Genomic DNA, 25,502 nt, shown 5'->3' with positions numbered 1-25,502 from the left:
TACAACTTATGAAATTTTTATGTTTATGAGAAAATATACAACGCAAAAATTTCATATCACATGTTCAAACAAACTTTCACAAAAAGGTCTGTTTGTTAAGTAATTCTTAATTCTTAGAGAGAAGTATTAAAAACATTTTAAAACTTTGCCTAAATTATTAGTTTGGTCTCCAAACTATTAATCGTTTTAAAAATACTATTATAGTACCTGACTAACTAAATTTAGATATACCACTGATTTGTCACATGACATAACAAATAACTTCAAACTCTCGTAAGAACATATGACTCTTAATAAAAATTAGATAAAAATGTTGAAAACACTCATAAACTTGACGAGAATTTAGAAGAGTATTTCATTCATGTTGCAAGATTGGAGTTAAGTTTAGCTAGTCAAATAAAAATACTTATATTTTAAAATTATCAATAATTCGAAAATAAAACTAATAATTCCCATCTAATTTTTTCACTAATACCATAGCAATTTTACCATGTGGATTCTATCCATTAACCTATTATATGACTAAAATATACTAATTGGCTTATTTGTACTACTACTAAAAAATATTGGAATTTGTAAAGGTGTTTTTAAAAAAAGATTTTATTGGGACTCTAAAATGCCCAAATTGACAGAGGGGGTCAAATTTACAATAATGAAAAAAGGTGAGAGGCTATATCTGAAACTCAGACGTTTATATTAAATTACTACTATACTTTAATTTAATATAAAAACTGTACTCATACGCAATCTCTTTCTTGAAAGATTTAGCTTCAAGAAAAGTACAGACAATTTTTTGGGAAAGAAGATTTTTTTTTTTTAAAGGTGTTTGAAGTTAGTGGAGAAGGAAAAAAAAAATGCAAGCTTTCAAAGCAGCAGCTGTTACTCTTAATAATAATAATAGTAATAGTAATAGTAACTCTAATATGTATTGCTACTCAAGTTATTACCTCAGGTATCATATAGATATTTCTCCTCTTTTTTTTCAATTTGATTTGTGCATGTTTATGTGGGGTTTGTGTTTTCTTGGTTTTTAAGTTCTTGTATGAGTGAAGGGGTTAAAAAGATACAATTTTTATTGTTTTGAGCTTTATTTGTGCATGTTTATGGAGTTTATGTTCTTGTGTTAGTAAAGGGGTTAAAAAGATACAATTTTTACATGTCTTTTTCAGCTTGATTATGTGGGGTTTAAGTTTTATTGGATTTTAAGTTCTTGTATGAGTGAAGGGGCATAAAAAAGATTCAATTTTTATTGTTTTGAGCTTTATTTGTGCATGTTTATGGAGTTTAAGTTCTTGTGTTAGTAAAGGGGTTAGAAAGATTCATTTTTTGTATGTTTTTTTTTCAGCTTGATTTGTGCATGTTTTTGTGGGGTTCATGTTTTTCTTGGTTTTTAAGTTCTTGTATGAGTAAAGGGCATAGAAAGATTCAATTTTTATTGTTTTGAGCTTTTACTTATGCATGTTTATGGAGTTCAAGTTCTTGTGTTTTCAAGTTTTACATGTTTTCAACTAGGGGAGGAGCCATGTAGGACCGCGGGGTTCATTCGAATCCTTTTCTAGCCATGGTTAAAATTATTCGAATCCTTTTTTAGCCATGGTTCATTCGGCTTCTTCACGTGTTTACTTCCTCATATTTTGAATCGCTTGATGACAATCCTGTCTCTTCCACTATTTTTAGCTTGATTTGTGCATGTGTATGAGGTTTTCTTGGTTTTTAAGGTTCTTATGTGTTTAAAAGGATTAAAGATTCAATTTTTTTTGTAATGTTATATAGAGGTGATGAAGGTAGTAGACTTGCAGCACGTTTTGCTGATATTGGAGAACTTGAACAGTCTACAGGATTCACTCAACAAGATGCTGTTGATTTAAGTAGAAGTATACATTTTTTATCTTTTATGATCTCCCCACCAAACAATATCTCAATTGTTTTTGTTATCTTTGATTGTGACCTTAAAAAGATAAATGTTTTGTTGTTTTTTTGGTTTCTTGATAGCTTCTGTATATGGTGAAATGAGGCCAAACAATATTGGTGTTGTTTCTTGTAACAACAATAACTTACACTTTGGTGAACTTAATACGGTACGAGAAAAAATGATCAATCTTTGCAGTTTGTAAAATTTGGTTGTGTTTTTTTGTATTTATGAGGTGAAGAGTTTGAAAATGGGAATTGCAGAGTATTGGTTCATCAGAGACAGGGGTTGAGACAGGAAGGTTTATGTTGCAGAAGGCACAACCAGGAAAGGTGGGAGGTGGAGGAGGGGGTGGGGGTGTTGTAGGTGGTGGTGGTGGTGTGGCATTGGGAAATGTGCAGCATTTTGAGAATTGGGGTGATTCTGGTATTGCAGACCATAGCCAGCAGACTGACACTTCAACAGATGTTGATACTGATGAAAGAAACCATCAGGTTTTGGCTTTTCTCTACCCCCTACCCCAAATGGAAACTGCCTTTTTTTGACATTTAGCAATAGTTCATCCCTGTCTTTTTCTCCTTAAGGGGAGGGATAATGTGATATGGACAGCGGAAATCTTAGTAGCTCTATTGGTTGATTATTTGAACTTTCACTTTGTTAATGATGGTTTGATCCCCCTACCCCTATTTTTTTCAATAATGTGGTATAGACGGTGGAGGTCCATGTAGTTGACCCCAATGAAAGTCGCAATTTTTGGCATTAAGCAATTAGTCCATCCTTGTCTTTCTTCACCTGAAAGGGAGGGATAACGTGATTGTGATACAAACAATGAGTATTCATGCAGTCGACCCCAAGAAATTTGCAATTTTTGGCATTAAGCAATAGTGTATCCTTGGTTTTTTCTTCTTTTTTCCCTTAAAGGGAGGGATAATGCGATGTAGACGGTGAAGATTCATGTAGTCGATCCCAATGAAAGTTGCAATTTTTGACATTTAGCAGTAGTCCATCACCAGCCCAGGACTCCGTCCTAATATATGAAGCAGTGTTTGGATTTCAAGAATCAATAATAGAAACTTGAAACTCCAGTATAATATTTTAATCTCAAGATATACTGGAGTTTCAAGTTTCTATTATTGATTTCACACTATTTTGGGTAATGGAGATGTGTTAATTTCACTTATCTGCGGTTGAACTAACTCAGCTTGGTAGGGTAGCATTAGTATCTTATGTCGCTCCAAAATCTTGTGTTAATGAATTCAATATAATATTGACTATTTTGGCAAGCCTCTGTAAACAATATCTTTGGAATTTAATGGATTGTTGGGTTGGCAAGTGACTTTAAGAAATATTCTGTAAATGAACCTGTTGTTTTGCCCTTGAATTTATTTGAACGAATTAAGTGTATCGTATTCGCCCCTATAGGGGAATGATTTGATATCTTTCATAGCTATACCACCAACCTTCTATTATGAACTGTTTGCATTTATTTGATTTTGTGTCGTAGGGCCAAGGGGTTCAGCATGGTACATTAATAGCTGTGGACTCCATGGACCTGTCCAAAGTAAAGCTTGGAGACCAGAAGGTGGTTGTACTGGTTTACTCTTATCTCTTTATTCCAATGGTTAATCTATTGCATCGGTTGTTACATATTATTACTGTATTTACTTAGCTTACTTGCAGACGCTTCGCAGGCTGGCTCAGAATCGAGAAGCTGCTAGGAAAAGCCGATTAAGGAAAAAAGTAATTTATTCACCTTTTGCAATAATTTAAATGAGATTGATTTGGCACATTCCCATTACTGATACTTTTCGTCCTTCTGACTATTATGTACAGTTTAAGTTCTGTAATCGTATTTTGAGTTTAGCTCACTTTAGTTAGCAACTGTGTGGTGTCATATAGCTTCCATCAGAAAATGTATACATCTGTATATGTGTACATTTGCATTTAGAATCATATAGATGCATACACTTGCAACAAACAAATAAGGTGTTTGCTCACACATTACATAAGTCTTCATGACGTCCAGATATAGTTGAACACTATAGGTAGGAAAAACAGATGCAATTTGTGTAATAGTTCCACTGTTAGCAATTATGAATAGCAGGATATCCTTGCTTCGCATGATTTTATATCTTGCAGGGGAGTGGGGGTGGGGGGTGGGCCGGTGGGGTGTATTTTCTATTTATGCAAAATTAGCAATATATTATCACGTCAGGTGGTTGGCTTGACAGCATTATATTGTTAAACATATGTTAAGCTTATAGCTTAATGTTTAGGCTGTCTGCGATGTTGATCATTGCTGATCAGTATATTATACGTCTACTTATATATACTTGATTTTTAAATGATTATTAGGTTTTTGTTTTGCACAGGCATATGTTCAACAGCTGGAGAATAGTAGGCTCAAACTGTCACAGTTAGAGCAAGAGCTAAAACGAGCCCGCCAACAGGTATCCTCTTCCTCCACTACTTGTAAGTAGAGGGCTGTTTTACTGTATCTGCGATCTTGAAAGAAACTAGTACAGTTTCAAATCGTACGAAACTTCTACGTAGTTGAATGAATTGCTTGGATGCAGGGCATATTTATTGCTAATGGCTATGCAGGAGATCAGAGCATTTCTACTGGTGGAAATGGTTAGAAAATTTCTGTCCTTGCTAGCATTCGTTACATGTCAAATTTTCACGAGAAGATCAATGTTTTATGTCTTGTTTTTCCTTCTTCCGATTGAAGAACTTATCATGAGTAATTTTGATCAATTTATGACCTGGCATGTGTTAGTCATGAATGGGGGGTAATTGTGATACTTGTACAGGGGCATTGGCATTCGACATGGATTATGCTCGTTGGCTAGATGAACATCAACGACTTATCAGTGATCTCCGATCAGCTGTAAATTCTCACAGGGGCGATAATGAACTGCGCCATCTCGTTGATGGTGTAATGTCACATTATGACGAAAAATTCAAGTTAAAGAGTGTAGGTCTAAAAGCAGATGTTTTTCATATGCTGTCAGGCATGTGGAAGACTCCTGTAGAAAGGTGTTTCATGTGGTTAGGCGGATTTCGTTCTTCTGAGCTTCTCAAGGTAAACTAGGCTTTTCGTTCAGCTACCGTACTATATTTAAAGTATCTAGTGTAGTCTTACACAGTAAGGTCAGAGGTAGAGAGGGTGTCAGTCAAGGAAAACAAATCAAAGCAATCCTGAAAAAGAAGAAACGGATATGAAAGCATAACAGCACCTGTTGAACAGTAACTACATCAAAATAATACGATAATCGAAGTACCAAAATTGAAGGACAAAAAGCTATAGGAGTAACACTGCGACTTAAGTGTCATTTCCTATTAGTGTTTTATTTTCGTATACTGATGACCTGACATTGGAAATACAGATTCTTGGCAACCATCTTGAACCATTCACAGAGCAGCAGCTCATGGGCATATGTAACTTGCAACAGTCTTCTCAGCAAGCCGAGGACGCCCTATCACAAGGTATGGAAGCCCTGCAACAATTACTCGTTGATACACTTTCATCTACGTCTCTCGGCCCTACTAGCTCAGGAAATGTAGCCGACTATATGGGACAAATGGCAATTGCAATGGACCAGCTTGGCACTCTTGAGAACTTCCTTTATCAGGTAACTAACCATCCTCTGTTCAAAGTTCTTTACAGCACTTAAACTTTGCTCTATGCAACGAAATTCACATTTATGCTTTCTTTATTGCTAGGCTGATCTTCTGCGACAACGAACTTTGCAACAATTGCATCGAATCTTGACTACTCGTCAAGCTGCTCGAGCCCTCCTTGTCATAAGTGATTACATGTCAAGGCTTCGAGCACTCAGCTCGTTGTGGTTAGCACGCCCCAAAGACCAACTCTAGTACGTCGTACTCATTGCTACAAGGTTCCTCCTATTCATAGTCATTTCCTACACCTTTGAAATTGTGAAGATAAGTCATTATATAGTAGTTCACAACTTTCAAAAGTCTTTCACTCGGAATCACAACACAATGACAACGTATAGTACTCGTGTACTATCTCGATCCACATTGCCTCGAGATATCTTGAGCACAATTAGTTATCTGTATACTATTATCTAGTCTTAGCTATTTTCTTGTACTAGGTATGTTAGTTATCTATTCGAAGATAGTCCTTGGTTAATCGTCGTTCGTTGTATGTACAAGTATATCACCCTTCTGGCTGTTGGTTGCAATTGATGTTTGTTGTTTGTTAATGGAAAAAACTTCTCATATCTCTCTCTTTTTGTTTTTGTTTTTCGGATAGTAGATCTTTTGGTGATCACAACAATAATATATATATTCAGTGTAATTCTATGGTAGATCTTTTGGAGATTTGCCTTTTAAATTCATAAATAAATTAAATAAATCTTTTACATAGCTAATACAATACATCAAAACTTCAGTTTATTTATTTTTTTATGATTAGAACTAATTATAAGATGATTAACAGTATCCTGTTGACACTGGCTTGTATATTTGTCCTCTTTCAGTATTTTTCCTTCCTGCAGACAGAAATAAGAAAAAAATAAGTATAAGCAATAGAAGATATACAAGGTAAAATTTGCTTAAATGAGACTAATAGTCTGTTTTATTGAGTTTCTGTTAAGTCAAAAATATTTATTTATTTTTTCTTGAAAAAAGTATTTGATCAAACTTTCAAGAGAAAATTAAGTATTTTATAGTCGTAAAAAGTAATGCTCATCAACTTTCTAAATTAACATATTTTGAAAGTTTGTCATACAGATCGACTCGTTTGGTAGAGTGTAATAATAAAAATAATTCATATATAAGAGAAAAGGGAACATACTTGATTTATTTCTTCTTCTTGATTTAACAATATGTGGAATAAAAACTCCTGTTCCATTTAGCACTTCATCTCTATTTCCTTTATTCCATAAATCCAATAACCATTTCGGAACTTTATTATAATCCTCTTTATCTCCATACCAATAAAATTGAATTCCTTTAGGTTGTTGCAACACTAAAGATTTCATTTCTACTCTTTTTGAATTCTTGATTTGATCATTTGATTGTTGAACATAATCTTCTTCATCTTCTGTTGTTAATATTAACATCTGTCTTCTTAACTCATCGTAAAAATCGTCACCTTCGAATTCGTCTCGAAAAGTCCCCATGTTTCTCTTGAATATTTCCATTGATGAATCCTTGAAAAAATAAGTTCTTGATTTATTTTTTTTTGTATATTTTTTGAGTTTTTGGGTTTGTATTTATAGTGTTTTATGTGAGGAGAAAGGGTTTATGTGTTTGTGGTCAAAGTTACTAGTGATAAGAATTTGGTCTTACAACACGTCTACAAGTGGAAATAAATCTAAAGAATATGTCCTATTTTTTGTATGTTAGTCAATGCTTGTATGTTAACCTTATATTATTTTATATTAAAGGAAAAATGTTAAGATTTGTCCTTTTCTATTCTACGAAAAAGTTTTAATTTTATGGTTAGTTATAAATTTGACTCATTCATGTCTTTGCTTAGTAAGTTGTGGAATTAGTTAGAATTTGATAGTTAAGAGTTCGATATTTTAGTTATTTCTGAGTTATTAGGTTCTAAATTAATAATTTATGTATATTATATATAAAAAAATATTAAAAGACAAATACAAAATTTCAACTATTTTATCGTATTGTGAGGCTCCGCCCCTACTTGTCATTACAATTTTGGTTCGAAATCGCCCTTAATCACTAAGATACTTGTTAAATTGATTTTTTTTAATCACTAGGACAAATTTGAACATTTTACCTATTATATATGAATTAATATACTATTATATAGATTAGCACAATAACATAGCTTCATAATAATTTTGGATTTTTTTTCTCTATATAATATAGGTCCATTATTAACTAAGAGGATAGGGGAAACAAATTCAAAGAATATGTTCCATTTTTGTATATTAGTCTATGCGTGTAAATTAAACACTAATTATTTTAATTAAAGATAACTTATTATAATGTTTACACTTTGAATTTTCTTCATCTATTTGCGTACTATAGTCGTATGTCGTTTGAATTTAGGTCAATTAACATGTATAAGTGGGCCCTTTATTCTCAAGTAAATTATTGTATTAGTCCACAAAGTTAAGAAAATGATACTCTACTCAACCTAGAAGGATTTGTATTTTTTTGACTTTTCAAATATGAACTCTTCACCATTAATGTCTTCTACCTACTTGTGAAAGGCAATTAGTGTTGAAAACAAATACTTAAAAAGTGAGTTTAGTATTAAAAGGTTTAAGTTATATTTTCTTCGCTTCAAAATACTTGACGCGCATGTTAAGAATAGTTTTTTGATTGACTTTTCTGATATGTAATATGAAATGAAAGAAGTATATATTAACTATGATTATTGAAAGGGAAAAAAAGTCAATTTTACTTGTAAACTATTCGAAAATGGGATATTGTCTTTCATTTTAGGTTATAATTCAAAAATACCCTTATCGTTGGTCAAGTAGCTCAAAAATACACTTGTTCCTGATGATTTCTCCCGCTCATATGGAAAAATGTCAGTTTTACCCCTTAAATATTCGAAAGAGACAATTTCAATCTCCATCAATATGTCAAAACATTAAGAAAGGGAATGTGACGAATAGTAGTGGATTCGTAATTTTTATTAAGGAGATTAAAAATATAAAAAAATCTTTTCATAAATATAAAAAAAAATTATGAAGTAGGTTCGAATAAATTTCTTGGGCTCGGGCTCCACCAACGATAACCCTTGCAATGTTATTTTTAGTCACTATCAATTCTTGGTCAACTTTATCAACCAATGTATTTTTCAAAAGTATTACAATAATGTTTGTTAATTGACACCATACAACTATACACTAAAAATCAATTAGAAGAATCATTTTTGAAAGGTAAATAGGTGAACTATTAGTTTACCAATTTAGTTTGACTTGTTATTTGTGTTTTTAGTGGGACATCCAAACGCGGCATTATGATTAGAATTTAATTTTTCAGTTATAGACATTTGGAGTTTTGTAAAAGTGACATTTTAGTTCCAAAATTATCTTGACTTGACTTTTAGCCGCCATTTATTTTTTTTATTTGTAAAAAAAGGGGTATTTTTCTGCCTGCATTCCACTTCTTGAATTGGAATATTCTTTACATATATTGGTACTTTATTCCAATTAATAATTATACTAGCTTGTTCAAAATATCTTGGGTTAACAGTATTTAAATCCCTTGGTTATTGATAATTCTGATTATAATCTTTGCGGTATTCGACTAAACATATTTTTGTGATCTCTTTATAATAATAATATCAACATAATTTCGTAAGTGAATTCTAAGGAATGTGGTGTATAGTTTTACCCTTATCTTGTAATGATAGATTAGTAAAGCATATCGAAATCAAGTATGAAAAAGATATACAATAATGAAAGAACATGCTAAAAATAAAGGAAAAAAGAGAGTAGTAATTTTTACAAATAATACGGTAAGAGAAACAAAGGAAACAACATGTAATAATAAAATTGAAGAACAAGACAATAAGAAAATAATAATAACAATACTGGTAAGAAAGCTAGACAAATTTCGACTAGTTACTAATAATATTCTACCTAATCATCGACCTCCATAACCTCCTATCTAGAGTTACATAAATACTAACCATCTCACTGCTTTAATTAATTGTATCTTATCTTAAGTTTGTATTATTACTCCATATTTAACGATAAAATAATTGTATAAATAGTAAAATATGACATATTTTCTACATAAAAGGATTTAAAATACACATTTTAATTAATTGAAAACTAAATCGGCTTACAATCATATATCCCTAGGACCAAAAAAAAAAATACCAATAACTTATGAATAAAAAGTGCTATTATCCCAAACATCTTTCAATTCTAACCAATTTCAAATTATTATATTATTGTATTGAAATAGTGGAATGACACCATAATTAATGGGTATAGAACGAATCCAAGTGTTGAATATCAAATCGCAGACTGACTTTATTTTTATCTCTATAATATGCTTCTTTTGTAAAATAAATTTTATTATCTCTATCGGAGTCTTCGATTAATATTAATTTACGCCGCATAAAATTCATGAAAGGGTGACACTTTTATTCCACTCTGTTTGTACAAAAAAACACATGTTTTATATTATTATGGGATAGACATATGTACAAAATACATGTGATTAATTAGTTAGATTAATTATTATTTGCATATATAATAACAAATGTACAACTTGTCTGCTGACCAAACATTAATCTTCACACATTGATTATCGACGATCTTAATTTCTCAGCAAGAAAATCTGTTGTTTCACAAAACTCATCATTCATCTGTAAAAAAATAAAATTAGGAGAGAAATTAAATATTATCATATATAACAAATTGAAATATATTTAAAACAATGCAATTAATGTATTATGAATTATGATGTACTTCATTGACATTCATGAGTATGAGATAAATTATTTATGAATATATATTAAGTAATTCGTTTTACACAAATATATAATTTTTACTAGAGATTATTGGATTTTATTGAACCTGTAAACTATAGTTGATTCGTTGTTGCTCACCAACGAATCGAATATCAGTATGGAGTTCATTTGGCAAAACTAAATTTCACTATTTAAGAATTGATCGAGCTGTGAAAGTAGCCACTAATATTTATATTAGGGTAGACTGTCGTCTGTCTATATCATAACCCTTAGGGTACGATCCTTGAATTCTACTAACACGGGGGAAATATAGTAAGATGGAATTCAAACCTGAGCAATAACTGTGATATGCATTGAGGTGGTGCCAAATGGCATGAGATTGGTGGTCTTGATAGTTAAATGAAGCCTTTGGATCACACTTAATATTTCATCAATATTTCCTTTTTGTTGGTTTTTGTATAATAATATTGTAATGAGCAACTCTTTTTCTAAACTTTTTACTTCAACTTCTGGTAATAAACTACTCTTCTTCATCATGTCTATGGTAGATTGATGATCATCTTGTTTTGCCCTTTCACCAAGTTGTCTAATGAGAGTGGCTGCTCCTTCAAGAATTGATGCCTTGTCCATCTATCATATAATAATTTAACATGTTTCAATTAATGCGCAGATACAAAATTTGAATATTATGTGTTGGAGTTTAAAATCATACTTTTAAGTGTTTAGTGAATTTCGTAATAATATATACAGAATTTGAGCCAAAATTATTATGTCTGAATGAACTACGACTAATATTATATTGCATGCACTTATATATAGTTACCATGAGTTTTATAAGTTTAGTTACTCAAGATTGAGGTTTTGGAAGATGGTTAATCAAACGCCCCTCAAGAGTTTTGAAAATGGAAAATATTTTGATAGGAAGTGTATTTTTTCCTCATTAATTAAATGTTATTAGATAACGATTAATGAAAGGAATAATAACAAAATGAAAGTTCATAAAAGGGAAGAAAATTCACGTCAGTCACCATTTTTTTTTATTATGCCCACAAACTTACCATAAAATGGGTCATGTACCATTCAAATTTAAATTAATCGAATCAGTACGTACCTTGTTGAGGCCAGGAATGAGAGAGGCTAAGGAAACAAACAACTTAGATATCTTCTTTCTTCTCTTTCTTTCAGCTAACAAATGTTCATGTGCTTGCTCCCCACTCCTTCTTTCTCCAAATTTTGCACCAATAATATTATTATTATTTGAGAAACTTATAGTATTATTTGCCTCTTCCTTTGGGATTAACAAAGAATTTTCAAAATTATTGTTGAAAGAAATTATACAAGCTAAAGAATTTGCCTTTTCATCTTCTTCTTTATGAAGTTGTTTTCTTGATGTCTCACCCTTATTATGATGAGAAAAGATAAGAGCAAGATCATCCATTTTTTTTTGAGAGATTATTGGAGAAATTAAAGGCCAATTTGTATATTTTATGTATCTATCATGACTTTAATTTATAGTGCTACAAAAAATAATTTCATTAAAGGGGAGGTGCAAGTTGTTGCTTAAACGGCTATGATGTTACCCCTTAACAATATTAATATTAATAATTTAAAAATATCCGTACGTTGCTATTTTAATTTGTATGAAGTGTTAACTTGACATTCACCAAAACATTTTTTTATTTGCCCATCGTACTAAAATATATCATATATTTTTACCTAAGTTATTCTCTCAAACTTAATCGGAGTATATATTAATAGTCAATTTCGAATTTTCAAAGTATAGTAAATATGAATGGTTAAATAAATAATTTTTCTTCTTCCAGATTAATTCAGTCAAAATAGCAATTACTTCTTTTTATCTTGTTAACACGATAAAACATTCGATGCATTTGATTTAATTCCTAGTCTTAGTTGATCGATGCAATATTTTTTTCTATTTCACAAGCATAACACCATAGAGTCACAACACATAGGAGATTGATCTGACTTTTAATTCACTTATGACTCTTTGTATTACAATAGCTCGACCTTAGTGAACAGAGGGACACACTTTTAGGAAGGTGTTTGACATGTATCCGGGGTTTAATTAAGAAATAAATGAAACCTTTTTTTGTTCTTGTGATCTTAAATATGTTATGACATTTTGGAGGGCTATAAAACTTGTCATCGATGATAAAATTAAAACTTTTAAATTAAACTATTTCTATATTTGAAAACCATACACACTATTATTATTTTGAAATAATTTTTTCTTTAAAATAGTGTTACGTAAAATTATTGGTAGAAGCAAAAAACCAATAACTTTGTTTTATATTTAATTTCATAAATTTTGTTTTATTTTATGTTTCATATCAAATGGTGCATGGATTAGGGAGCAGGCGGCTAAGGATGTTTAGTTGGATTAGGACCCTACACTACCTAATTATATATTGCTATTATCTTAAGTTTGTAATTAATCAATCTTCATATGGACTTGAAAAGTAGTCCTATTTAATATTTGTAAATAATGTCTAAAGTCATACATCTTGCAAATCAATTATCATAGTATTCAAAAATACTAGGAACATTTGACACTTGTATGATGAGTAAAATGATTTGTTAATTACCTACTAATTTTTCTTTGATTTTTTTGGTACCTAACTTGAAATTAAATGACTTGCATGCCAACATGACATAGATTCAAATTCTGTATCTTCCACTTATGTGTTATTGACTTTTGAGATAAGAATTTTTTTTTTATTTGTGATCATCGATGTAGGAAGGTCAATTAAGCAAAACTCTTTTTATTGTGAAGTAGGGTGTGTTTGTAGAAGAATTGAAATGTTTTCTTAAAAAATAAATGAGTTTTTTTTTTACTTATTTAATTTCTAATATTTGATACTTACAACAATAATATTATAACAGTATAAATATAAAAGTAGGGTCTTTGGAGTTTTTTTTGGTAATTAAGTATCAAGAAAAATAAATAAATGAATAAATAAATATCTCAAATGATTATATGGAAAGTTATAAACTTGAGACTTGAAAGTATTGACGAAGAGAAGATAATGAATTTGAAATGTATATTTATAAAACTTATTTTTCTACTAGAAATGTCATCTCCCTGACTAATTTCATGAATTGTCATTTTATTAATGAAATTTCGATTTTTCGCCTTGTATTCTCTTGCTTTGTTTCCCCTCCCCCATTCCCTATTTTTTTTTATAAAAAACATATGACTATGCTCTGTCACGACAAGTCAGAAAATAAAATAATGTAGATAATTTATTTAATCATACTCTATGACATTGCTGACGGTATCCAATGAAAAATGCTTACATCAAAGTAACTAATTACTCATATTTTATTGACAAAACATAATGACAAACAACATGTGTCATTGGAACTAAAATACATTTTTCTATATTTTAATATTAATATTACTCCTTTCTCTTCATTTTTATTTGTCTAAATTGTGTTTTTAGAGTTAATTTAACTAATCTTCAAATTAAACTAAATTAGGATAATCTAAAATTTTGAATATTGGAAAATTGTATAAAAAGATATATCCTTTCCATATTAGTATACTTAAAAAAATATCTTAAAATATTAGTTAGAATTTATACAATTTAATCTTTCTTTTTTTGTTTTCCATTCGGTGTTCGGAGCCCACATTGGAGCTCTGATTAAATTCGGATTGCGCATTGCAAGGCCCATTCGAGGGTCGCGCTCCCAACAAGATTTTCTCTATATCCAGGGCTCGAATCCGAGACTTCTGGTTAAGGGTGAAGCATTTCCACAAGTGCACCACAACCCATGTTGGTTATACAATTTAATCTAAAGATATAAAATGTGACAAATAAAAACGAAACGAAAATATGTTTTTGTCCAATAGCAGCCGCCAGACGGCCCTCCGTATAATCTGAAAGACAACAAAAATAAATAAATGCCATCAACCTTAATTAGAGGCTAAATCCACCTAATTAGCAAACAGGTCATAAATGGTTTTATTTAAGTACCCCATTCCCATATTAGTGTAAGTTCATTAGTCATATTTTTATGAAAAAATTACATAAATACACAACTTATTTCATCATATTTTTTAAAATTTCCTATCATTTGTAAAAATTTCAAAAATCTCAACTCTCTCCTATTTTCGGATACATTACTTTACGCGATGTATCAGGACATACGAGAAATATCGGGGCGTTGAGTGATGTATTCGAAATCGAGACGTGGTGTATCGGAACATTGAGGGATGAATTTGAAACCGGAACCCGATGTATCGGGACGTTTTTGGAATGTATCCGGATTCCACCAAATTTAAGAGATTTTTGTAATTTGACAAAAAAAAAAAAAAGGAATAAGATGTAATTAGCTTTTAACACTATGAAATTTGTGTAAAATTTCCTTTTTTTGTTTCCCGTTTTAATTTAATTTGCAATGGTAATTATTACATTAGATTACAAAAATACTCTATCATTGATTTTATGTTTGATGTAAATTTGTGAGGTCGACTTTTATTATATTGGGTGTCCATTACTCAAATCATCATCCAACAACATGAAATTATTTCGTAAAGTCATGTTTTTTTTAAAAAATTATAATAGAGAAATCAATTAAGTATATATATCGCTCAAAAGGTCACTCAATCTATCAAAACCTTATTTTACCTTCTAAATTATAAATCTTTGTCATTTTTTATTTTACTTTTCAAATATTATGGAAAGAGCAAATGGTGAATCAAATTAGATAGATTTAGGGGTTATTTTATAACCCTTCTTCGTGTGAAGTAATATCATAAATTAAATTTAGTGATATTGGAAATCTTTGTACATTATGACTTATGAATATATATAATATAATAACTTATATAATTGAATTCATTTTTTTAAAATTTATTTTATAAAAAAAGAAGCATAGATTATGCTGATGTGTGATTAGGTTCTTGGCCCAAACTCCAAACCATTCAAAGGGCCAGGCCCATTTTAATGTCTTGCCCGGCCATTTATAAGTTTAGCCCAATTCGAGCTGATATTTAGCCCAAATTGGTCCATGAAAGATTTTCAAGAAAACATTTTTTATATGATATGCTATATATATTTTTTAGGGAAAAGGGCCTGATATACCCCTCAACTTTGTTATTTGGAGTTGATATGCCCCTCGTTATGAAAGTGGCTCATATATACCCTTACCGTTATACAAACGGCTCACATATACCCCTACCGTTACAAAATGAGCTCACATATACCCTTCATTTAATGGAAGTGAAAAAAAATAGTTTTAAAGTTATATATTTTACTTTTGATTTTTTTTTAAAAATTATTTAGGGGTATATATGATTTTTCTAGCAAATTTCAAGGTATATTTTAATTTTTTTCGGACATAATTATTTTTTGTGACTTTTTGATNTTCTACTTTAATTAAATCAAATTAATAAAAATATTTGAATATTATACGTGAACATACGCAATTTAAGTTCTATTCAACTAAGATCACTAATGTATGAATTGAGAACTAATTTAGATTTGATTAATCTCTTGTTTATATGATCAACTTAACCAAACTCAATTCATATAATTAATTAAATTTGCTTTGAATTAAAAGTTATGAAGCCATCTTAGTCTGTAGCTTTATAATGTATGTATAATTTCACCACAGATATATAAACACGAACATCGAAGAATTGTAGTACTCTATGAATCGTTCCTTGTTACAATGAAGTTCATCCTTAATAAGATGCTTTAGGTTCGAATTATGGTCATACAATCATCTTAGTTAGGAAGCCGTGACTTTTCAATACAAATTCAAATGAACTTTAGTATGAATATCAAACATCGAATGAAAAATTAAATATCACTTTATTTTAAATGATATAGTGATAGTAAACACCTCAACAAACCATGTCATTAAGGATAAAATGTGGATGTTAAAATAACTTTTTTAAACAAAGAAATAAGAAGACATATAACGTTTTAAAATTATTAATAAATTTTAAAAGATGACATCTTTTCCGAACAAACTAAAAAAACAACATGTCATGTAAATTAAAACAGATAATAATATTCTCTCTTTCAACTGTTTATCTTACTTTCTTTTAAAACGAAAACTTATTAGACATTTTAATTCATTTTCAATTTAAGATTACGAGATTCAAAAGCGGATAAAATGTGAGTGTGATTAAACTAAAGCAACTTGTACCTAGAAATATCTTAAAAGGAAAAAAAACGACAAAATGTTCTAAAAGCCCCAATCAATTACTAACAAAATTCCCAATTATTAGTTGTCACTTTACTACTTTCTGAGTCAACAACTCCCAAAACCCAGCAAGCTCGAGCTGCAACAATGGCGGATGTAGCAGTAAAGTTCTTAGTAGAAAATTTGATGCAGTTACTAATCGACAACGCCGATTTGATTCTCGGAATCAAAGGCGAAGTTGAAAATCTACTCCGAGATCTCAATGACTTCAATGCTTTCCTCAAACAAGCTGCTAAATCCCGCAGGGAAAATGAGGTTTGCCTTAAAATTAGGAATTATTTAATTTATTTAACATTCAATATGAATTGATTTTCCAAATACTGTTCTTCATTTCATATTACTTGACCCGTGCTCGTGTTGACTTGAGTTTTTTTTTTTTGCTATACTATAGTTTATTTATGGTAGCTAATTATTGCTGATTGTAGTTCGTATAGGAAAGAAGTGATATAACTCTTAGATTCAAACTAAAATGAAATATTTATTTTTAGTATAAAAATTAAAGTAAATGAAATGGAGGGAGTATTAGTTAAAGTAGTCTTTGCATTGTTATAATTAAATAGGGTGCTAAGAGGTAGATTTAGGATTTAAATTTAATAGGTTCAATCTTAGCTTTCATTTTATCATAGATTTTGAAGTTAAAAATTTGAGTTATTTATGAAATTTGAGGTTGTGTCTGGAGATGCATTTTACTTAGAAAAAAATGAAGTTTGGTGAGGGGAGGACCCAAAAAGGGGCTAGAGCCAGTCTTTGAGACATTTGATCAAATTTCATGGTCAATCAAATATTTGAAGATAAATTTTTAAAATCTATGCTCCAGCACGGAGCTAAATAGACAAAAAAGAAGTCGAAGGGATTTTTTTTTTTTGATTAGAACACAATCAATTCATACTTATCAGTGAAATAAATAATAACAAGTTGTACCGGAGGATGGAAAAGGAACGCAAAATATATTCATAAGAGTTGAGTTTTTGTATAAGGTCTCCCAATTTCTAAAATTATCTTTTACATAACAAAAGTAACTGCAAAGTAATAGAAATATCGTTTCTATAAAAGCAAGTGCAAAGTAATAGAAACATCTTATTTGCAACAAAAGTTAGAGCGAAGTAATACTAACGTGTACTTTCATGTTTAATTAGTAACTATATGGTGTTGTCTTCTTAAATATGAGGCTACAAAAATCAACAAATATTCTTCTCATATCTTCTTGCTTGTCGTCTAATTAAGATGATAGCTCATGTCACAACTCTCTTCTGCTACTCAGAATGAGCATAGAAGCATGGTGTCATCGTGCAATCCACACGCTCACACATGTTGATATGCAGGATTTTTGGGGACAAGCATGATTGTAATGTATATTTTGTGTCAAAAATATGGTTATCAACTATTTTATTGCATTTTTCACATTAATGTATATTTCGCGTGAAAAATATTACTCCCTCCGTCCCTTTTTAGTTGTCCACTTTAGAAATGACACACAGATTAAGGCAACAATGATTAGCACAGTGAAGTTACAATTTTATCCTAATGACAACTTTTCACTTCAAAATTACAATCACTTATTTGAATTCAAGTGAAATAAATTGGAGGGAAACAACATACACTTTTACAATTTTCAAGAAGTGTAAATAAGGGTATAATAGGAAAAAATTTGTTGTCCTTTCTTGATTTGTCAAAATGGACAACTAAATAGGGACAACTAAAAAAGGAAATATGGACAAGTAAATAGGGACGGAGGGAGTATTTGAATACCTAAATACTCCAACCAACTAAAGAGAATAATTAATAGTTTTATTGAGTAAATTGTTTTACTTACAGGTTTTGAAAGAAATGGTGAAGAAAATCAGAAAAGTGGTGAATGATGCTGAGGATTCAATTGATAAATTTGTGATTGAAGCTAAGAGACATGATGATAAAAACAAATTTGCTCAATGGATTCATATTACTCATGTGGCTAGAGCAAAAGGGGTAGCGGATGAGATCAAAAGTATAAGGGAAAGAGTGAAGGAAATTAGAGAAAATGACGCTTATGGCCTTCAAGCAATAACTTTAGATGATAATTTCAATAGAGGTGATGAAGAGAGGAAGGTGATTTTTTCTCTTTCTTTTAATTTCTGCTATTATTATTAATAATAATTTTCTTTTGTGATACTAGTTCAAGTAATATAGTCGGTATACATCATAATTAAAGGGGTAGGGTAACTAGCAACAAATAATATAAAGACAAATTTATAACCAAGATTGAGAAAAAGTAAAGTCCAACTGTAAGCATATTTTAACAATAAGATAAGATAGACAGTCATGTTATGGATAATTTAAGAGACGTTTTCATATTTTAGAAGATTCTATCAACAAACTTTTTTTTTTGGTTTCCCACCCGGTGTCCAGTACCCACATTGGAGCCCGACTAAATCAAGCTAATTGGAGCCCGACTAAATCAAGCTAACAGATGATAAATGTAATTTCTATTCGAACAAAATTGACACAAATCATTTATCAAAACGAAAAATAGTTTATCAAATATGTCATTATAACTATAAGCTTATTACAGTATAGAAAAAAATTGTACCCTCTCTAACTCTTACTGAAACTATGATACAACATACCCTACATTATGAAGCAATTTAGAAGCCTTTAAGGTTGAGCAAACTTAAGCTGGACAATATCATAACATATAGTCAGTATACCATAAAATATATATATATGTATATATATATATATACCTTTGTGGAAAGTGTATTTAAAGCAGTGAAATCTGTATTCTCAACTAAAAGGGAGATTTTGGTAAATTATGAAATGTGGTTGCTATATGTAATGAAGGTCGCGTTGAGAATCTTGTTTTGTTAAGCACGTACACTCAACTAGTACTTCAAGTAAATGATATGTTTTATAGATTTCTTCTTTACAATCATATTACAGGCCCCTGTAGTTGAGGAAGATGATGTGGTTGGTTTTGATGATGAAGCAAAAATTGTAATTGATCGTCTCATCGGAGGATCAGATTATGTTGAAGTTGTGCCAGTTGTTGGTATGCCTGGTCTTGGTAAAACAACTTTGGCATATAAGATTTACAAGGATCCGAAGGTTGAGTATGAGTTCTTCACCCGCGTTTGGGTATATGTCTCTCAAACGTTCAAGAGAAGGGAAATATTTCTCAACATTATAAGCAAGTTCACTCGAAACACCAGACAATATCATGATACACCAGAGGATGACTTAGCAAATGAAGTGAAGGAGCTTCTTGGAAAAGGTGGGAAATATCTTATTGTTTTGGATGATGTGTGGACGATGGAAGCTTGGGATCGTATCAAAATTGCTTTCCCTAATAATGGTAAACGGAATAGAGTGTTGATGACCACAAGACAATCACATGTGGCTAAGCATTGTAATGATAAACCTCATGATCTTAAGTTTTTAACTAACGATGAAAGTTGGGAGCTACTTGAGAAGAAGGTTTTTCACAAGGAAAAGTGTCCACCTGAGTTAGAATTGCCCGGGAAAAGTATAGCTGAAAAATGTATGGGATTACCTCTTGCAATAGTGGTTATTGCCGGAGCTTTGATAGGCAAAGGAAAGACAACAAGGGAGTGGGAGTTGGTGGCTGCCAGTGTCGGTGAGCACCTCATAAATCGAGATCCAGAGAACTGCAAGAAATTGGTTCAAATGAGTTATGATCGTTTGCCTTATGACCTAAAGGCGTGTTTTTTATACTGTGGGGCATTTCCAGGAGGTTCTCAAATTCCTGCTAAGAAGTTGATTCGGTTATGGATCGCGGAAGGATTCATACAATACCAAGGACCATTGGCTCTAGAGGATGTAGCAGAGGACCACTTAAATGATCTTGTCAATAGGAACTTAGTGATGGTAATGCAAAGGAGTTGCAGTGGTCAAATCAAAATATGTCGCGTTCATGACATGTTGCATGAGTTCTGCAGACACGAGGCCATGACGGAGGAGAATCTTTTTCAAGAAATCAAACAAGGGCAAGAACGATCTTTTCCAGGGAAACAAGAGTTAGCCACTTATCGTCGTTTGTGTATTCATTCCTTGATTCCTGAATTCTTATCAACAAAGCCCTCCGGTGAGCATATCAGGTCATTTTTATGTGTTGGCTCGAAGAAAATTGACATGCCTCCAAATGAAATACCATCCATCCCGAAAGCCTTTCCATTGCTTAGGGTACTAGATGCTGAATCAATCAAGTTCAATCGATTTTCTCGAGAGTTCTTCAAATTATTTCATTTGAGGTACATTGCTTTATCAACTGACAAGATTAAGACCATTCCCGCGGATTTTGGGAATCTTTGGAACGTACAAACACTTATCGTTGAGACGCAACAGGCTACTCTTGACATCAAAGCAGACATTTGGAATATGACAAGATTAAGGCATGTGTGCACAAACGCCTCTGCTACATTGCCTTCCACTAAGCGCCCCAAGAGCAGCAAGGGCAACTTGGTGAATCGTTGCTTACAAACACTTTCAACTATAGCACCCGAATGTTGCACAGCAGAAGTTTTTACTAGAACTCCTAATCTCAAGAAATTAGGCGTTCGTGGGAAAATAGATGCACTTTTAGAAACCAGTAAAGACGGGTCTGGTTCTGGCTTGTTCAGTAACATAGGTAAGTTAGCTTGCCTCGAATATCTGAAGTTGGTAAATGATACTCGTCTAAGTAGTAAACCGCTACACCTTCCTCCAGCATATATTTTCCCTCAGAAGCTAAAAAAGCTCTCTCTGGTAGACACTTGGTTTGAATGGAAAGATATGTCTATATTAGGTCAATTACCAGACCTTGAGGTGCTGAAGTTGAAAGAAAATGCGTTTAAAGGACAGTCGTGGGAGCAAGAGGACGGTGGTTTTCCTCGTCTGCAGGTCTTATGGATTGAAAGGACAGATTTAACTTCTTGGAAAGCCTCATCAGGGAGCTTTCCGCGACTAAAACACCTCGCACTCATATCATGTGATAAGCTTGAGGAACTCCCAGCTGAACTGGCTGATGTGAAAAACCTCCAGCTAGTTGAACTCCAGAGTAGCAGTGAGTCTGCAGCTAGATCTGCACGAGCGATACTAAAAAGGAATCAAGAAAAAGAACAGGAGGGCGATAAGGGCACCGGATTCAAGCTTTCTATATTCCCTCATGATCTTGGATTGTAACTTAAAAGATTGCTTCATTGGCACTTGACAGGTTAGTCTTCAAAACATGTTACTCACTCCGTTTCAATTTTCTTGTCTTACTTTACTTTTACACTCCGTTTAAAAAAGAATGTCTCTTCCTTTTTTGGCAACTTCTGATTCTAACTTTCCACACGACATGTTTAAGACACAAGATTGAACGACACTTTGGTACATTTTTACATATTTCTCCCCCTTTTGGTCGGAAATACTTTAGGCTGAACGGTTAAGATACTTTAACAGCTGATCATACGTCGTTTTGCACAGGGTCTTTGTAAATTCTGATACTGAATTCACTCTGCAGTGAGTCAAGTCCTCAGCTTGCTACAACTTCATTGGCCTCGGAGCTTAAACGCTACTTAAATTCAGTCAATCCAAACGGACTCTATGTGTACTGTTGCCTTGTTAATTGTGACTCATTCTTGTAACTTGTTTTGTGCTTTTTCTTTGTTTTTCATTCTTGTAACTTGTTTTGTGCTTTTTCTTTGTTTTTCTCCCTCTTTGAACTGAGTTTTTGATGTACATAGATGAATTGCTGCTTATTTATTTATGAAAGAGGAGACACTATAAGAAACATATATAATTCTATCTATTGTGATGTTAATTAGTTTTCTCTTCCTCTTTAATAAAGTTGGAGCCTTGGAACAACCGTAAAGTTGTCTCTATGTGACCTCACGAGTTCGAGCAGGACGCTTTGTGTGGTAAGGAGAGCATTGGAATATGTGAAAATGCCAAATGAACTTAATTCTGGGATATCTCATCTTATCCCGCGTACAAAAGTTATTGAGATAATGTCACACTAATTCAACAAACAAATTTATTATTTAATGTGACAGTTACATAGCTAAACAAGTGTTCACACTCACAAATACAATCAAACAATTATTTTAACAACCCAATTCTACACTTCCTCTCCACTAGATGGTACATATAATTTTATCTTATTTTTTTCACAAAAACCTCATGGCACAAATAATAATTACACTGTATTAATTTTTTATACAAAAGACCCTCATGGCACAAATAATAATCACACTGTATTAAATATTAATTACATAACAGATGAGATTAATTAATTAATTAACGAGTCATGGAAGATGTAGGAATTGGTGGCACAGTTACCCCTTCTCGTTTCCATTTCTCAACATTGCCTTCCCATCCTGCAAAAATAAATAAACACATATAATTTGTAGTGATCGAGAAAGTATGTATTATAGCAATCGCACTTAAATTATAAATGAAAAGAGCAGTATAAAGTATCAATTCGAAAAACATAGATATTGAAAATCTTAAAAATCCCTAGATTCTCATATTTGAAGCAAATTTTGTGGTAGGTGACTCCGAGAAACCAAATATGGATTTAGATCATAGGCACTTTGCTGACGAAAAAAATGAAAAAAGCAATTCATAGAAAGATTTGGTGTCCAAATTACTACGCCTTTCATGCAACCATTATATTTCCAGTCATCATTCACCGAGACTTCAATCCCTATCATCAGGTCACCAAAGTTCTTGACCTTTGACAATTTCATGCTTTTGAGAATTTTTAAAATGAATTTGATTTTTGAGTTTTAAGTTCTATATCATACAAAAACATTTGTACAAAATTTAGGTCGTTCATAAAACAATTGCATGTAGTCTCTATAACCTTCACAACCAAATCAATATCTATATCGTCAGTATATATAACTTGAATTTATATTCATACCTAGGGATGGATCCACACCTCGATTTTTGAGTTCCCTATATTCTTGAGAAATACCACAAACACAACAACAACAACTAATCAAAGTGTCTGCATATGGACTCTCTGGTAATTTAAATATTTCACGCAATTTTCTTCGATATCTCCTCCCATAAATCCATCCACAATGAATGGAACCCATAGCATAAGCAAGAAGACAAGCATGTCCTTTAGCTGCCATTAATAAAAAAAATTAAAAAATTGCATTTTAGTTAGGACAAATGTATAATCATTATTAAGACAAAAATTAAGTAATGCTTAATTAATTTTAGTGATATTAGGTAAAATTTGATAATTCTTGATTTAATAAGGAATAATTGGTATATTTGATACGAAGAAAAATATATTCAAAAGAAACTATTTCAAATGGATGGGGTGAATGTATCATGTATGGTACAGATTCGGCAAAATCTAATAATTTTAGCTCAAATTATGTATTTATCAATAAAAATTACTCGAGATCCGCCTCCTCTAGAGAAAAAACATAAGTGAAGAAAGTTGTTTTTCTCCTTTTAATGGAGATTTTTTTTGTGGTGTTTGCCTATTTGGTTACCTAAAAATAAGATTTATTTTCTTAAAAAATATTTTTCTAGAAATTATTTTTCTAAATACTAAATAAACCCCTAAATATTTAAGTTTTTTTTTTCTTACATGTAGTGCCTTGATCAAGTATCTCAACGACCTCTCCAATGGTAACGCATGGACAAAAGCAAGTCTTCACACCTTTAAAAAGGCAAGATAAAATTACAAAAAAAAGGTTAAATAATAATAATAATTAAACTTAATTAAGAAAAAAATATAATTAAGAGTTTATAATAAAAGTAATTACAAAGAGAAGGATCATCCCAACAATCAAAGAGATCTGTTGTCCATTGGCCTATAGGCCAATTGTTTGTAGTCATTTTGAATATAGGAGATTTGAAAAACAAAGTTTAAGAGATTATTAATTAAGACTTAGTTATAAACTCATGAGAACATTAAGGGACCTTTATACTTTCAAGATTTTGGATAATGTCAAGATTTGTACATTATAATATTCACAAGGAAATTTCATAAATATTTCCTCCAATCTTCACATTTCTGGTTATCAACGTTGTAACGGCCCATTTGGTCGTTTTGAGTACTAGGTCTTTTTTTTATCTCATAAAAGACTCTTTCGATAGATTCTAATTGGATATCTTGAACTATTCATGTAACTATGGTTATTTAGTTGACAAATATTTTTTAAGTAATTTATTTAGTTGATGGGTATGTATTAAATAATTAATTTTTAGTTGATTATAAATGGGCCAAGCCGATAGGTAGGAATAAAATTAATAAAGTTTAGCAAATTTTGAGTTATTATTAATTTAGGGAAAATAAATTAGGTTAGAAGACTTACATGTACAGGCAGATTAGGAGCGGGGGTCGCCGAGCGCGTGCGGGTAAGAATAATAATACTCTAGTGTCTGTTGAATGGCATCGTACTATGCCTATTGTCTTATGATTTTATATTATTATATGGAAAGAGACTAACAAATTATGTATGTAATTTGTTATATTAGAGGAATCTTGTATAAGAAATTAATGATGCCAATGATTTGGATAATAATGAGCTAAGGAGGGATAGAAAGAATCATTTTTTTTGTTGGAAAAGTTTCTGCATATAATTCTCTTTTCGTTCTGTTTTTTTTTGGTCTTGCGCAGTAACTGCTACCATATGCAATATACATTATGGTATTGTTTGGTTAGAAAACAATAGAAAAGGTAGGTTCTTAAAAGCCTATGTTAGACAAGTTGTGGTGGGTAATGATTGACAGTAATGTATAAGAATGTTGGATGGTCTTAGATGTTGTAATTTTATTTACTTGCGGATTGACACTACAAATTCACTAATATGGTTAGGATGCTGGAAATTTGTTAAAGGCATAATGATTGCTATCTTTAAAACAATAAAAGTATAATGATTTGAGGAATTGAGAAGAATAAAGTTGATTAAATTGTGGCCATATAGTAACGTT

At 31.4% G+C, this 25,502-nt stretch overlaps 5 protein-coding genes across 6 annotated transcripts in view; 2 read left to right on the top strand and 3 right to left on the bottom strand.

The window, feature by feature from the left end:
• The first annotated feature begins 762 nt into the window (after nt 1-762).
• On the top strand, nt 763-6,154 carry LOC125868118 (transcription factor TGA2.3-like). The gene is made up of 11 exons (XM_049548719.1): nt 763-952; nt 1,774-1,874; nt 1,993-2,078; nt 2,173-2,403; nt 3,414-3,491; nt 3,590-3,649; nt 4,282-4,359; nt 4,486-4,543; nt 4,723-4,994; nt 5,299-5,544; nt 5,636-6,154. The coding sequence occupies exons 1-11, from the start codon at nt 855-857 to the stop codon at nt 5,786-5,788; spliced, it is 1,461 nt and encodes a 486-aa protein (XP_049404676.1). The 5' UTR covers nt 763-854; the 3' UTR covers nt 5,789-6,154.
• Nucleotides 6,155-6,221: 67 nt separating this feature from the next.
• On the bottom strand, nt 6,222-7,138 carry LOC125868119 (uncharacterized). The gene is made up of 2 exons (XM_049548721.1): nt 6,735-7,138; nt 6,222-6,429 (listed from the first exon to the last, which is right to left on the bottom strand). The coding sequence occupies exons 1-2, from the start codon at nt 7,081-7,083 to the stop codon at nt 6,371-6,373; spliced, it is 408 nt and encodes a 135-aa protein (XP_049404678.1). The 5' UTR covers nt 7,084-7,138; the 3' UTR covers nt 6,222-6,370.
• Nucleotides 7,139-9,935: 2,797 nt separating this feature from the next.
• On the bottom strand, nt 9,936-11,800 carry LOC125868015 (transcription factor bHLH18-like). Its single transcript, XM_049548608.1, has 3 exons — nt 11,461-11,800; nt 10,680-10,979; nt 9,936-10,244 (listed from the first exon to the last, which is right to left on the bottom strand). Exons 1-3 carry the CDS (start codon nt 11,785-11,787, stop codon nt 10,173-10,175), a joined length of 699 nt encoding a protein of 232 aa, XP_049404565.1. The 5' UTR covers nt 11,788-11,800; the 3' UTR covers nt 9,936-10,172.
• A 4,777-nt stretch (nt 11,801-16,577) lies between these two features.
• Nucleotides 16,578-25,502, top strand: part of LOC125867061 (putative late blight resistance protein homolog R1B-16) — a 10,204-nt gene continuing 1,279 nt past the window's right edge. The window contains exons 1-4 of one of the 2 annotated variants that reach the window (XM_049547480.1): nt 16,578-16,841; nt 18,402-18,671; nt 19,503-21,771; nt 22,026-22,163. In XM_049547480.1, the coding sequence (XP_049403437.1) occupies nt 16,674-16,841; nt 18,402-18,671; nt 19,503-21,740 (2,676 nt within the window). In that variant the 5' untranslated portion in view covers nt 16,578-16,673 and the 3' untranslated portion in view covers nt 21,741-21,771; nt 22,026-22,163. Of the gene's footprint in view, nt 16,842-18,401; nt 18,672-19,502; nt 21,772-22,025; nt 22,164-25,502 lie in introns of those variants that run through there. The other variant, XM_049547479.1, reaches the window with a different exon arrangement.
• On the bottom strand, nt 22,769-24,444 carry LOC125867062 (protein PLANT CADMIUM RESISTANCE 9-like). The gene is made up of 4 exons (XM_049547481.1): nt 24,332-24,444; nt 24,154-24,225; nt 23,467-23,676; nt 22,769-22,918 (listed from the first exon to the last, which is right to left on the bottom strand). The coding sequence occupies exons 1-4, from the start codon at nt 24,402-24,404 to the stop codon at nt 22,839-22,841; spliced, it is 435 nt and encodes a 144-aa protein (XP_049403438.1). The 5' UTR covers nt 24,405-24,444; the 3' UTR covers nt 22,769-22,838.

This window comes from Solanum stenotomum, chromosome 6 (assembly GCF_019186545.1).
Source record: "Solanum stenotomum isolate F172 chromosome 6, ASM1918654v1, whole genome shotgun sequence".
NCBI lineage: Eukaryota > Viridiplantae > Streptophyta > Magnoliopsida > Solanales > Solanaceae > Solanum > Solanum stenotomum.
Note: the sequence above shows the minus strand (reverse complement) of the source record. Positions and strands in the feature narration are given on the sequence as shown.